The 14266-nt window shown below is 41.5% G+C and overlaps 1 protein-coding gene across 9 annotated transcripts in view; it reads right to left on the minus strand.

Moving 5' to 3' along the window:
* lyst (lysosomal trafficking regulator) overlaps nucleotides 1–14266 on the minus strand; it is a 73957-nt gene that overhangs the window by 3733 nt on the left and 55958 nt on the right. For 8 of the 9 annotated variants that reach the window (XM_088086207.1, XM_088086206.1, XM_088086204.1 and 5 more), the window contains 22 exons: nucleotides 13250–13402; nucleotides 12368–12559; nucleotides 12046–12257; nucleotides 10827–11036; nucleotides 10175–10351; nucleotides 9894–9970; nucleotides 9581–9769; nucleotides 7837–7982; nucleotides 7640–7736; nucleotides 7399–7460; nucleotides 7136–7191; nucleotides 6887–7039; nucleotides 4490–4734; nucleotides 4092–4158; nucleotides 3856–4012; nucleotides 3146–3286; nucleotides 2826–3043; nucleotides 1907–2137; nucleotides 1597–1786; nucleotides 1360–1496; nucleotides 1121–1219; nucleotides 485–624 (listed from right to left, as the gene is read on the minus strand). In XM_088086207.1, coding sequence (XP_087942333.1) covers nucleotides 485–624; nucleotides 1121–1219; nucleotides 1360–1496; nucleotides 1597–1786; nucleotides 1907–2137; nucleotides 2826–3043; nucleotides 3146–3286; nucleotides 3856–4012; nucleotides 4092–4158; nucleotides 4490–4734; nucleotides 6887–7039; nucleotides 7136–7191; nucleotides 7399–7460; nucleotides 7640–7736; nucleotides 7837–7982; nucleotides 9581–9769; nucleotides 9894–9970; nucleotides 10175–10351; nucleotides 10827–11036; nucleotides 12046–12257; nucleotides 12368–12559; nucleotides 13250–13402 — 3349 coding nt within the window. Of the gene's footprint in view, nucleotides 1–484; nucleotides 625–1120; nucleotides 1220–1359; nucleotides 1497–1596; nucleotides 1787–1906; nucleotides 2138–2825; nucleotides 3044–3145; nucleotides 3287–3855; nucleotides 4013–4091; nucleotides 4159–4489; nucleotides 4735–6886; nucleotides 7040–7135; nucleotides 7192–7398; nucleotides 7461–7639; nucleotides 7737–7836; nucleotides 7983–9580; nucleotides 9770–9893; nucleotides 9971–10174; nucleotides 10352–10826; nucleotides 11037–12045; nucleotides 12258–12367; nucleotides 12560–12943; nucleotides 13106–13249; nucleotides 13403–14266 lie in introns of all 9 variants that reach the window. The other variant, XM_042502736.2, reaches the window with a different exon arrangement.

Here is a 14266-nt window from a genome sequence, read left to right on the forward strand (position 1 = left end):
AATAATGACTATAATAGATAGGACTTATATAGAGCTTTTCTAGGTACTCAAAGGTGCTTTACATGAAATCCCATCCATAAATGTATAATAATAGGTAGATACACAATGACAAGCCTGCGTAGTATGCGGCCCACTGAATATACGCAACCGTGTCTCTTCTGCAGGTTTCATCAATGAGTCACCCAATCGGCTCACAGACTTTAGATTATGTTGACACAGATTTTGAAATCATTGTTCCTGTTTTGAGGAAATTTGTACAAATATTAAACCTCCATGGAGCAAAAGTTCATAATAGAAAGAATCATAATTGACTTTATTTGCAGTTGGAAGTGTCTTGTCAACAGTTCTATAGATGTCTCGAACAAAAGTGGTCTATGGGGAAAATTTGGTCACAGAGGATTTTTTTTTGCTGCAATACCATGAGTGGCCACTGGGAAACATTGGAAGCAAAGCTGAGATGTGTTTCTGGGAGCCTGACACTGACCTGTTGAGGTCCCAGAGGATGCAGGTGCCATCTTTGCTGACACTGATGAGAATGCTGTAGGGTTTGCACACAAACAGGCTGGTGACCTCCCCTGTGTGTCCGTACAGGTGAACCTGAGATTCCACCTCCATCTCCGACGGCTGTGGAAAGACATTTTCCATATCCATGAAAAACATATTAGAGACAATACATACAGGACATACAGATCTGAATAGTTGTGTGTGATTCAGTGTTAACATGGATGAGGCATCTCGGTTTAACAGTTTCCCAAAAAAAACTCCATTAATGAATCTCCAAGAGGATTTTCTGAACAGCACAAATCAATTGCTGCTGAAACCCCCTTCAGAGATGAGAAAACAGGAAATCTAGATGCCTGTTGGTGGGGACCGATGAAAGTCTGAAAGCCTCTCTGATGACTGAACTCCCAGACCTCTAATCCCACTTGTAGGCTCGGTGGAAATGTGTTTCAAGGGCAACTGTGATGTGACTAATGAAGCTGAGCGTTTGAGCACGGTGAGGCGGTATAAAGAGGGGGGGGGTGAGGAGGGGAGGTGGGGGTAATGGGAGGTGGGTGGGTGGATTGGGTGTTGATGTGGAGGCGGAAGGTTAGGGGGGGACGTCGCCATGGAAACCCACCGTGGTGCTGGTGAAGCGGTTGCTGTAGGCGGTGATGACTCCACACTTGCTGCCTGTAAATAGCTGGCAGCCATCGGGCACCCAGGCACAGCTGGTCACCTGGAGGAGAGAGAGACGGGCGGTTGGACTGTGGAAACGAGAAACCTGACAGCTCATTGGTCGACGCTGAGTGCAGAGTTGTGTAATACCAGGGGGAGATCAGTAATTCCTTTCACTTACAGGTGCTCTGCAGTGTTTACCTGGTGAAGCTGTGAACACTGAATGAAGTTGATAGGTGGCTCGCTCTGCTTGCTCTTCAGCCTCAATATATTGTCCGCGTAGCCCCAGCTCAAGATGGCAGACCACTGGATGTCTGTGCTGTGCATGCTCCGAACACCTACGGAGCAGAGAGCGTAAAGTTAATGGAGCCAGCAGGACGTTGTGCAAACCGCCCCACACATCAAGGCTGGGTTGTGAGTGACCGGTGGGCTTCGTACCCTGCTCCTTGCTGTAAATCATCATGAGGCAGAACTTGCGGGACAGCCCACAGATGGCTCTCGTCGGCAGAGCCAGCAGGGATCCGAACCTCTCCCCGTGCGGCTGGCTGAAACACACCACTGGGTCTGGAGCGGAGGGAGAGCCCACATACTCACCCCACTTCAGACCTTTGATCCACGGCAGCGGGCTCTGTGGGGGAGGAAGAAGAAACTGCCAGGTGAGCAGCGGATCATTTCATGGACGATGTATTAAGTCATTCCTCAGCGCGCAGCGGGGTGTTATAGTCATTGCCACCACAGAGAAGATTACCGGGCAGACTATTTCCTTGGCCTGTTCTCTGGTCTCTCTGAAGGCCAGCTGAACCAGGAGACCCATGGCTGCAGGCAGCTCCCCCTCCATCATGAGTTTGGGGCCAGCCCTGCTGATATGAGAGGCACTGAAGAGCTGCCGGGGTGTCTGTCCATATGTCTTAATCATTGTCTCCAGGGCCCGTCGCTGCACTGGGTCTTCTACTGCCGAAACGTCCATGCCGAAATAAGTCTGAAAAATAATATGAAAACAAACGTAAGCAACAACTGTCCTGATAATTTCTATCACATGAACATCTATCATGAAATTATAAGATACGTATTATAAAATACGTAAGCCAAATTACCATCTCAAAATAATGAGCTGGTATTTTAAAATAACATCTAACAAACGTTTTTTTTTAAATTAATGACTTCATATCTCAAATTATTGAGTATCTTAAAAATGACAAACTTTCTTAAAATAACGACTTAAAATATCTCAAAATGACAACATAGTATGAAACTAACATCAAATTGTACATCAAAATAATGAGACGTTTTCTCAGAATGACTCAGTTTCTCAAACAGTGGCTTAGTATCTTAAAAAGATTAGTTAGTGTCTCAAAGCAAGGACTCAGTATCCCAAATAATGACGGTTTCAAAATAATCAGTGACTCACAAGAATAAATCACAAATTCAACATGAGTTATTACCTTAAAATAATGAACAAGTATTACAAATGAATGACTTAGCAACTCAAAATGATGACTAAGTATCTTAAAATAATTAGAAAAAATACTAAGTCATTATTTTGGGTAAGGTTAGTCTTTTTTGAAATAAGTAAGTGTTAATTTTGTGATATTAACTCATTATTGAAATAACTTAGGGACTTTTTTTCATTGCACTGGCAGAAATAAGCTTCGATAGAAGCTACTTACAGCTGGGTGGAAGACATTGATGGCGTGGACAGCAGCTTTGCCTTTCTGCTTGAGGCCGAACACAAGGTCGATCCACTGGCACAGTGTCTGGGAGACCTGGTCCGACTCCAACGCTTGCCGGTGGATCAAGATGAACAGACGTGGGTCGTTGCGGGCCCATGGTGGCAAATTCACATGATTCACCCTCTCACCATTTTGACGAACACCAAAATCAAAACCTGTGGAGGTAAAAAAAAAATTATTTATTAATACATGAAAGTATATGAAAAAGTTATGCTCGTATAAATGATATGTATTCAGATTATAATAATAATAATTACCCTCTCTGTTGACCAGGAATTCTGGGAGGTAGAAAAACTCTGGGATGAGCTCCTTCACGTCAGTCATGGACTCGTAAGAGGACAGGCGCCACGTGGTGTTCATGGAGTGAAACGTTCGGTCCGGGATATCAAAGCTCTGGTCTGATTAAGGCCAAAGACAATCTAATTATAGATTCGACTCGCTGATTGAAAAGATCCCCATTCATGACCTTAGACACCACGCTTGCTGAATACATTTACGATCACATGAAAAGATGCCTCGGAGGATCAGAGGAGCGAGACGGATGAATGAAAAAAATAATTAACAAGAAAGGAAAAAAGAGAAAAGAGAAGGGGAAGGGCGAGGAGTTGATCAGAGAAAAGTGTAAAGATGAAGTAACCTTTCATGGCCGATACATGTGATGCAACACGACTTGGCAACATGCTGCTCAGTCAGATCTGAGAACGGTATGTTTCAACATTTCAGTACTAAAAGCCTCAGCATCAAACAAGACGGAGCTGTCAATGTAATGCAGACAGGCTGCACTCGGTGCTGCTAAAAGCTTTTTGAAGATGTTTGAGAATTATCCGCTGTTAAAGGACTGTCAGTCAGGTAATATTTACAGGACATGTGGAAACTGGAGAAACTGTAAAAGACAACACAGCTGGAGACTCCGGATTTTCTTTCAGATTTTCTTCCTTAAGTTTCAGTAAAAAAGTTAATGACTTACCCTGGTATGCGAGGAACATCTTGGTGAAAGGAGGCATTCGGACGAGGAAGTGCAGCACAGTGCCGCTGTTGGAGTAATGTGAGCCGTAGTGATAAGGCTGCACAGGAGGCATGGGGTCGTCCTCACGGATGCCCTTCTTATACTCCTCCTCAAGGTACTGCACAACAAACACGTGTTATTACCCAAACATCCAACAACCTCAGGAAACAAATGCTATAATAGAAAACAGGCCTCACCCTGTAATTATCCACGTAGCGATCCTCTTTCTCTTTTGATTGGACGGCAATGGGTTTGATTAAATTTCTGTATTAAAACAAAATTAAATCAAGCGGTAATGAGCCACAATGTTCAGCTGTGACAAATCAGTCAGAATAAGAATGAATCCTGTGTCATGAGTCTTGGCTTCAGAGAAACCTTTTTTGTCATCCAGTTTATCAAATAAATTGAAAATACAACAATCAAGTCAATAAACATTGCATTGTGAGTTAAAATTATGGTGTGGAAGGCTCTCGCATAAACAAGAGGAGTTTAGTGTGAATATCTGAGTGCAAGTACAGTTTTTTTTAAGACTTTCAAACAAAATAACACAAACGTCTTTCCAAACGTATCAACAGAGCTGCCTTCCAGCACTGACCTGTAGATGTTTGCGTCCTGCAGGTCGAGCGTCTCACTGGTGTAATCTCGCAGGATGAAGGGGAACACTGGGTACTGCATGAGGTCGTTGAAGGAGCGCCCTGCGTGCTTGTTGAGATGTGTGAGGTACTCGAAGTTGGAGATCTGACCCGAGCCCCACAGCTGAGTGAGCGCTGTGATGTTTCCATGCTCCAGCAGGTTGGGCAGATCAGAGGTCAGGATGTTGTGGTAGACATCGTCACGGAACTAAAGGCAAAAACACAGACACATGAGATGTTTTCCATCTCTGATGTTGAAATTGAAGTGGAAAAAGTACTAACTCGGAAACAAAATCTGAATGATCCAATCTGACAAATAAAATCGATTGTGGAACTTTGTTTCCTTTACCACTGAGAAATTGAGCTTGAGCTGAAATTGTTCGAAACTACTGATCCACATGAAATAACTAATTAATATCAATACTTAGTTACTCTTGAAATTTATTTTTATTTTTAATTTTAAAAGATGATCAATGAAAAACTGAAAATATATTATATGCTGCTATGAAAGATTCAATTATCAATAAATTATATCTATCTATCTATCTATCTATCTATCTATCTATCTATCTATCTATCTATCTATCTATCTATCTATCTATCTATATATATATATATATATATATATATATATATATATATATATATATATATATATATATATGTATGTATGTATATATGTAGATATATAAATTCAGTTGTGGCTAGCCAACCATAATCCCCAATGTCCCAGGTTCTTGTCTTGCTAGGGACACTTTTGTTTCCTGTCATTGGTCCAAGTACCAATTAATGCATAAAATGCAGCTCTGTGATGTTGTACTTAGGGCCAGCAGGGCTCGGAGCTAAATGTTTCGGTCAGCATGCTGCCATGCTGATGTTAAAGTTGTAATGTCACAAATGTTTATATCATCTTAGTTTAGCATGTTAGCCTGCCAACATTTTTACATGTAATTAACACAAAACACAAGATCCATCTGAGGCTGATGGAAATATTATTTTTGCAGGTATTTGGTTATAAGCCAACGTATTGGAAAAAACAAAAATTTTGACATGATGATGTTGTTAGTTGACAAATCATCACCAAAGATACAAAAATTCATATAGAGGTGAACATGAGTGTGAGTTCAAAAGTTAATGACAATTCATTCAAAAGTAGTTAAGACACTAAACAAAAAGAGCAAAACATATCAGTCTAAACTTGAAATAAATAAACAGGGAAAAATCTTTATGCCTGTAGAAGAAGGTTTTTGTGAGTCTGCAGACAACAGATGATCTGTTTGGCTTCTGTGTGCTGAGTTCTTCTGTGTAACACTTGATTTCTTTGCATTGAAAAATACCTGCTGTTAACCCCAGACTTGCCCTAAAGTCGGTTGTCCAACCACATCAAACACTCTTTCAGCATTTCACTGAAAGCAGTCTTAAATAATACTGTTTCTTTTCTGCTTGATCAGTGTGATGGTACTGTATCTAATCATTGTGATTGATTCCTGGCACAAAATACTCCAGAGCTCGGCAGGTCTGAGGGATAAAAGGCAATTCCACAATTAACTCGCACTGCCAATATTTTTTTTTCAAGTAGCATTTTGTCTATTCATGCATCTTTTTCTCTGAGCATCAGTACACTCTCTCATCTTGTCATTTTTATCACAGTCCATCCTCTGTGGCTACATTTTTATATTCAAATGAAACATGGAGCAAATCTTTCTTATTGAGCTGCTGGAAAGTCTAGTTATGGATCATAAGCATATATGCATGGATAGTGTGAAATTCTGAGCCGACATTGCTGCGGATGTGTAAAATAATTTGGCCAATTGCAATTTTTTTTTTTTTTTTGTATAATTTGATTTAATCTATTTTTACAATATAACTACCTATCTAATATCTATTTTAAACTTGAAAACATAAACAAATACAGTTTATTCTTAAAACAACTGTATTTATTCAAGTTTCTCATCAAAAAACTCTATTTTTTTACATTACACTGAACACACCATGAAATTGTTATCATTTACTTTCACCTAATACTCATTTTTATTTAATAGATTTTGAACACATTATTATGTAACTCAATGTTACCTCCGGTAGTTGATGTCGTCATTTTTGCACGTCTATGACAGACAATAAGGCAAATATCGGCCAATGTGGTTCTTCTTTTAATAAATCGGTACATCTCTTATAATAAGCACACTCAATTTTTGGTAAAAATGAAATAAAACTGCTTAAGTGAATACACACTGACACGTTTACTGTATGTCATTCATAAGCAACGTCAGTACTTATCTGTTTCCTGTATAGCCAGCTTTCAGTCAGAACTTGGCTTTGTTCATTTTGTTTTTAAATGACCTGTGTTTTTGATTCACCTTGGTGTTGTCAAAGGCTAACAGCAGGGTCCTGCCGTTGGTGAGGAATATCTCCACAGCGTTGTCTCTCAGCTGCCACCAGCGCTTGTGCACCTCCTTGATCTCCTCGTATGTCCAGGAGAAAGACGGTGCTTCAGTCTCCCCATGAAGACTCTGTCCAAACACATAAACACATCTGGTGTTGAGTCTCCAGGTGGACTCACATGGCCCTCTGGTAGAGAATAATCCTGAACTGTCCTCTGGCTTTACCTGGCTGTCATGAGCATCAGCAGCATTGTCCTCCACAAAGTACATCCCAGACTTTCCTGTGAGACAACACAGGGTGAGTGAGATTCAGTGTACTAAGAGCAAGACAAACACGAGCTCCCCCCACTGAATAACTGACAAACACTTGTGTGTGAGGGGAGAGCAATATTCTCTTGTGCTTCAGAGAGAGCACATTACTTGTTGTGCCTTGTGACCGCTGACTATATTATGCACGGAGCAGCTGTGAGAGATGGTCAGTGTCTTACCCAGAAGTAGCTCCCCTGCTGTCTCTCTGGAGGGGGCGACGCTGATGCACCGTCTGGTGAACCTAAGGACAAAGAAACATTTCTCACACGAGAAATACACCATCTGAATAAAGCACGGCGCAGCACAAGTTGATGTGACATTTATGTGCCTTCTCCAGATCCTTCTGTCTTCTTGAGAGGAATATGATGTTTACTAATGACTTACAGGCAGGCAGAGTGACAGAGGGGGAGCGAATTATACCTGATGGGTTCGCTGGTGGCTTTGTCTTTGACAGTGGAGGAGAAGGAGGAGTGTGTCTTATCCTCAAACAGGAAGGACAACGGTGGCTTTACTGTGTCTAGACAAGACATGGAGGTCAGATTAAAAACAGTAAAGAAGACAAACACACGGGTATCAGACAGGGTTTTGTCATACTGCTATAAATACAGTTTCTTCACCTTCAGACTTGCGTCTGTCTTTGAGCAGGTATTTGTTAGGAATAGTGAGGTAGCATCTCTGTAGCCGCCGTCGCTCCCTGTTCGGCCCTTCAGTGGGGTCCAGCTGCCAGGACGTTGGGTAGGACGTCGGGTCGTACCAAACCGCTCTGAAACAGACCGGTACAGCCTTCTCAAACACTTCGTCTACTCATATCAATACTGAAGTAATATTATTAAGGAGTTGTAGCTAGCACTGGGGACACCAAGGCCATGGAGTTTAAATTCTTTAATTTCACATAAATTTCACATTGTGAGTTTTTTAAGCCTGGTGCAAATATTTTCAGAATGAGGGAGGAACTGTTAAATTCACCTGTTTTAGGTCTGAGATACATTAAACCTAGAAGGGCATTTGAGCATCTGAGGCACAGAGCTCAGCCAAGGCCACATGCCCTATCTGCCAATGTTAATATAAGTGAAAAATAATTAATGTATCCGCCCTGCGATTCCTAACTGCTTCGGATTGGATTTAATGGGTTCTTCCCGAGTCCCCGCCTCACCTTTCCACCAAGTTTCATAAAAATAAGGCCAAAAATGTTTCTGTAGATATTCTGCAGATATTCATATCCTCTATAGAATCAATAATAATAACTTCATTAATCCCACAACTTTTCATCTAGTGCCACCAGCAGGTCAAAAAAATAGTGCTAATTAGCAAATGCTAGAAGAGAACATGCTAAACTAAGATGGTGAACATTAACATTGTATCTGATCATCAGCATGCTCATATTGTCATTTGTGAATACTTAAGCATATTGATGTTAGCATTTAGCTATAAACTGTGCATTAGTATAGCTTGACAGAGCTGCTAGCATGGCTGCAGACTCTAAGGACCATCCACATTGAGAGCAATAACTATAAAGATGACTATGAAGATAGCGATGTGAGCATCCACACTGATTTGATGAACGACAAACATTCTGTAAAAAGTGGCGCAAAGCACAAGCTGGCGCTCCAGCTGTGTCATCAGCTTAGGGGAAATGGATACTGATAATTTGTAACTGCTTTACATTGCACAGAGAAACTAAACGAAAACCATAAGGACACGGGTGAGCCCGATTGCATCCCAGATGTTCTGCTTTTTAACACTGTCTCTATAGATCGTTTCATTGCTATTTTCTTTCTGTATTCTGTTTGAACATCAATGATGAGTCCCTTCAAAATGAAATCTATCATGTTGAACATGACGCTCTTTAAATTCAAATGGATTTTGATTGGATGTCATTTTTTTTATCGTTCACCACTGTCATCGCCATAGTTGTGGTGTGGGCTCCGTCCACAACAATTTTTAGAATAACATATTCATAGTTAATGTTATAGTTCTCATTTTTGGTGTGGATGGCTCTTTGGCCTTGTGTTATATCCTGGCTACAGCCCTGCCTCTGAGGATATACAGCCAACACATCAAAGAGTTAACCTGATATAACTGTTCTACAAAATGTTTCCCCTGTATTCCGGTGCCCTGTACGTCTGAGATCATCTGTTATCTTATTCAAATCTAGTTATTCAAACACAAACTGCAACATAATTGCTTCTCATTAAAATGTCATTTTCTCTATAGTTTATTATCAAGACAATGGCCATAAAGTAAAGACGACAAAAATAATCATCACCAGAATAACAATCATCATTACAGTGACGATTTTATTATTGCACTTTGTGCCAATATTGTGTAAGCCCCCCGTGAAAGATAAATGTCGATGCCTACCGGTCATGCGTGAGTTGTTGCACCAGCTCCTGCCAGTGTCGGCTGGCGCTGAGGTCAGTCTTATAGAGTCCCCTGATGTGCTGGATGACTTTCTTTCTCTCCATGCCTTGTCGCAGAGACACATTCTGAGTGACATCTGCTGCAATCTTTGAAATGTCCTTGGACTTTCCATCCAGCCTCTGGATAAGACTGCAGAGGAATGAGAAAGAACAGAGTGAACGGAAAAGTGGAATTAAGACATGATTCTTAACAATATTTTCCTGTGCTGAGGACTGTGCTTTGGTCTCAGGACCAAAAAAAAGCCCCTACTTACTTCCTCTGAGTGTTGGCCATTTTCTTTTCCCACGCCCCTTTGCTTGTTTTTTCTTCCGTTTCATACTTGAATTTTTCCTGTGTAAATAACATTGCAAGTAAACAAGTTCATTAGCTTTATTTTCTGGCTATAAAGAAATCTGACCGGCTGCATGGACAACCAAAATTTTCCACCTGCACAAAAGTTTATATTTCATACTACTTTCTTACAACACTCAGTTGCGTAAAATGGATCAGAGCTTATTCTTTGCTTTAACAACTGTTCGTCTTTCCAGGACTTACCTCTTTTATGGCCTTGAGCAAGTCTTGTTTGTGCGGAGTGTTGGGTGGGATGCAGCGATGGCCACAAAGCTTGAGTGAAGTCATAAATACACCCACGGCGTTCTGCTCGTCTTTGGTGAGGCTGTCCTTGTGATCGTGCAGCATCTCATACAGGTACAGTGACAGCTTCGGTCCATGCTGAGTGACAGAGAGAGAGAGAGACAGAGACACAGAGAGACACAGAGAGAGAGAGAGAGATGAAACAAAGCACAGATTCAATTTTCATTTGTGTCTGCAGCAAGTCACATACATTGATGGACAGGAAACAAGCCTTTTCCGGCTAGTTGACCCTCGGTAAAGCCTGAGAGGAGGAGTGAAAGAAGGCTCCCATGGCGATGCAAGGGGGCTGCTGAACAGCATGAAAACATCTATCAGAGTTATTTTAGAGCCAATGCCTGACAGCTCTTGGAAAAACTTGTCTGTAGGAGTGGAAATGACAAGCAAAGCTAATACACTGAACACTCACTCACACTTTCCCCTGAAACAAACACAATTTCTGCACTGGGTAGGTAAAAATGGCCAGAGATATATCATTTAAGGGTCCAACACTTGGCAGAGAACAAAAGCTAAGTTGATGTGTAAGCGAAAAATGGTGCATTTGCTCCACACTCACCTCTAGACCTGGGCTGAGACTCTCTTTGAGGATATCCAAATGTCTAGGATCAAACACAAACTCCAGCGACTCCTTCCTGTCACACAGAGGATGCGCAGGACTGAGTGTGTGCACCAGCAGGCGGCCGATTTGGACCCTAAATGTATCTCGACACGACCACAGGATTCTTCGCCACTGCTGATGCGGGGCTCCACCTCGACCCGTGCTGCCCTGTGAGATCAAAACCATCAATGCAAGGTCTCATAATATAGCAAGTGGCTTTTAACAGCTAAAAAAGCGTGCTCATACTCTTTTTCAACCAACATGGAACAGGTTCTGCTCCAGTTCTGAAACCTAATTTGGAACCGTTAGGAACATTTCGACCAAAAAATGAAATGGTTTTGAACCAGAAAAGATGGCAGGTTTTCCTTGACCTGAAGTGCGAATTGTGATGACATCAGTGGGTGTGTCATATTTTATTGGTTACAGCACTTAAATATTCTATGTCTTTGATTCATGTATAGTTGCTCCTTCTGTGCAATTTTTTTTGAAAACTAGAATAACTATTGGGCAGTTGCATGCTTGCATTCATCAGTCATGTTGCACTTGTTGCAAGTTTGCATCCATTTTATGGCAAAATATATGTTTTATGAAGTCACAGTGACCTTGACCTTTGACCACCAATTTCTAATTAGTTAATAATTGAGTCCAAGTGAACGGTTGTGCCAAATCTGAAGAAATTCCCTCAAGGTGTTTGTTAGATATTACGTTCACAAGAATGAGACAAATGCAAAGTCACAAAGACCTTGACCTTTGACTACCAAAATCTAATAATTTCATCCTTGAGTCCAAGTGGACGTTTGTGCAAAATTTGAAAAAAATCGCTCAAGGCATTCTTGAGATATTGTGTTAACAGGAATGGGATGGACAGGCAAGCAAACTGAAAACATAATGCCTCCAACTACGGCTATCACCGACGCCGAGGCATAAAAACAAATATGTGTAATAACAGATCAAAAGCTGGTAAACAATGTGATCCGCCGTCTTGCTACTAATGTTTACTCTGAATGTGCATTTTGCAATACCCTCTGAGGCATATTTGATGATAGTGCTTCTGCTCAAAACTGGTCTAAGCACATGCTGGTTCGTCAGACAGCACCAAGGTTCAAAGCATGCTGAAGAGAACTGGTTCAGGACCCAGAGCTTATTTATTTGAAAAGGGTTCTCTGTGTCGACATACCAGGCTGATTTTGATCCCGTCCATCATAAGTTTGAGGATGTCTTTCTGAAAGCTCTTCTTGCTGGCGGGCGGCAGGGTGAAGGGAATGGGAGAGTGTGGGACGGAGGTGGAGCCACTGTCGTCCTGCAGTTGATCACCTGGTTCTGGTGTGAAAAGCTGCTGGTCTGGAGAGTCGGGAATATTCAGCAGGTCAAATAAGTCCTGACTCACATCTGAAATGAGAGAGACATTCATACAGAACCAGAATTAGACGGCTCGGATTATGCTCATGTAAAGTGAAGGAGAGGATGGCTGGAATAGATAAGCAGGACAATTTGTTTACCATGGTAAATGAGTCTGTTGACAGCAAGAACCACAAGCCTCTGAAGCCGTTGGACGAACTCAGTCTCACTGGCACGAATGGGGTTTTCCTGGCTCATCCTCCTCTGCATCATCTGGTGGAGCTCATCGCTGGCCACGGAGCGCATCCGCATGAGGAGAGAGTCAGTCTGGGCCAGAGAGAAGCGGCGCCGGCCTACAAGCACAATATTGGTATGTGCTCAGTTGTGAAAACAAAAATTAGGCACACATGATGATATTTGTAAGTATAAGCACACATTTTTGTTTTTTGTTTTTTTTTTTCCAAGTTCAGAGTAAGGTTATGCAAATATCTTGTGAATCATTGAACACAGCAAAGATTAGAAAGATTTGCTAAAGTGCCATCTGTGCTAAAATGCTTAACACAGATTCAATTAAGCTTTCAAACATGCACACACAAAGGCACCAGTAGCGCATGAGGGTACTGGGCAGATTAACCTCCGAGGTGAGTACAGGGGAAAAGGTGAGCTCACAGCAAACACGGGAGACATGCTCCATGACAAGGAGGATGTTCTCCGCTGCGGACCGCAGTCTGAGCTACCTGCGTCACAATGGAGCATGTAGGATGGAGCTCCTGATGGGGAGGGGAGGGGGGAGTCCTGGGACAGGAAGCTGAAGGGAGGGGAGAGGGGGATCTGGCCATAGGAGCAGTAGTGCTGTCTGGGGATGCGGGGAATAATGGAGTCTTTCATGGCAATGGAACCTTGAGATCGTGACGAGGAGAGGATCAATAAACAGACAGGTGAGGGTGGAGACGTGAAATGCCTGAAAACACACGGTAGTCCATTCTATCTTGACACTCAGGATCAGTGAACTAGACACCAAATTTCTCAGAGGAAATACTCACCTGCAATGCTCTTGCGTTTCTGATAGATAGCGTGATGTGGAGAGCTCGGAGGATTAACGGAGCTGCTCAGCTTCTGAGGTTCCTGATTGGCTGTCGTCTTTATGAACTCAATCGCTGACTGAAGGACGCGGAACTGCAAAGCCACAGCCATCTCTGGAAAAACCAATAACAAACAGTGAACTTGGTAACGTTACAAGTTGATGCTCTTCATGAGTGACTGACAATTAGCTTCATGCAACAATCAAGCAAACAAATTTTTGGCTTTGTGATTTGTGGCACATAGAAGTGATTTAAGAGAACTTGTTTCCTTCACCAATTTTATTTTACGTAGAATCTTCTCTTACATATGAATGTAATTCAAAAGGCATGTTGTACTAGTCGTAAAGAAAGCTTGCCTTTCTAGACATATAAAAAAAACAACACATGTTTAACTAAATAATCATTCTTTAATATGAATGTATTTTGAATTTAACCATGATACCAGAATTAAAAAAAATATATAAAAAACAGAAAAACTTTTTTAAAAATGGGCCATGGGAAATTAAAAGAAATACTTCGTCAACACAATAATAACTTGTATATCAATTTCTCACTGTGTAACCTTAAGTTCAAGAAAAAAAACACTTGTTTCTCTCGCATGCCTCCACAGTAAATCAAGAATCCAAAAACCGAGCAAATTCTTGATAAATTGAAGTAAAAGGGGGTTTACATAGTAATGTTTTCGCAGAAATGCGTGCTCGTGGGAAGTACTGAGCACACGACTGGATAAGTGTGACTTGGATTATACTGTAAAACCCTCTGAGGTAAATGGTATGTTTTGATGTTGTTTAGCTGTTTTTAACTGCGAAACCCATGTGCTACAATTTATTAAGAATTTTTATTAATTTTTCATTTCTTCGCTCATCTCGGAGGTGGTTTTCTTTATGAGCTCAACACAACATGGGGTGAGTAGCTGATACACAAATTATGATTTTGTGGGTGAAGCATTCCTTTAATATTCTGTTTACTGTATCAGTG

Source organism: Plectropomus leopardus, chromosome 13, assembly GCF_026936395.1.
Source record: "Plectropomus leopardus strain MGB_pleo_1.0 chromosome 13, ASM2693639v1, whole genome shotgun sequence".
NCBI classification, from domain to species: Eukaryota; Metazoa; Chordata; class Actinopteri; order Perciformes; family Serranidae; genus Plectropomus; species Plectropomus leopardus.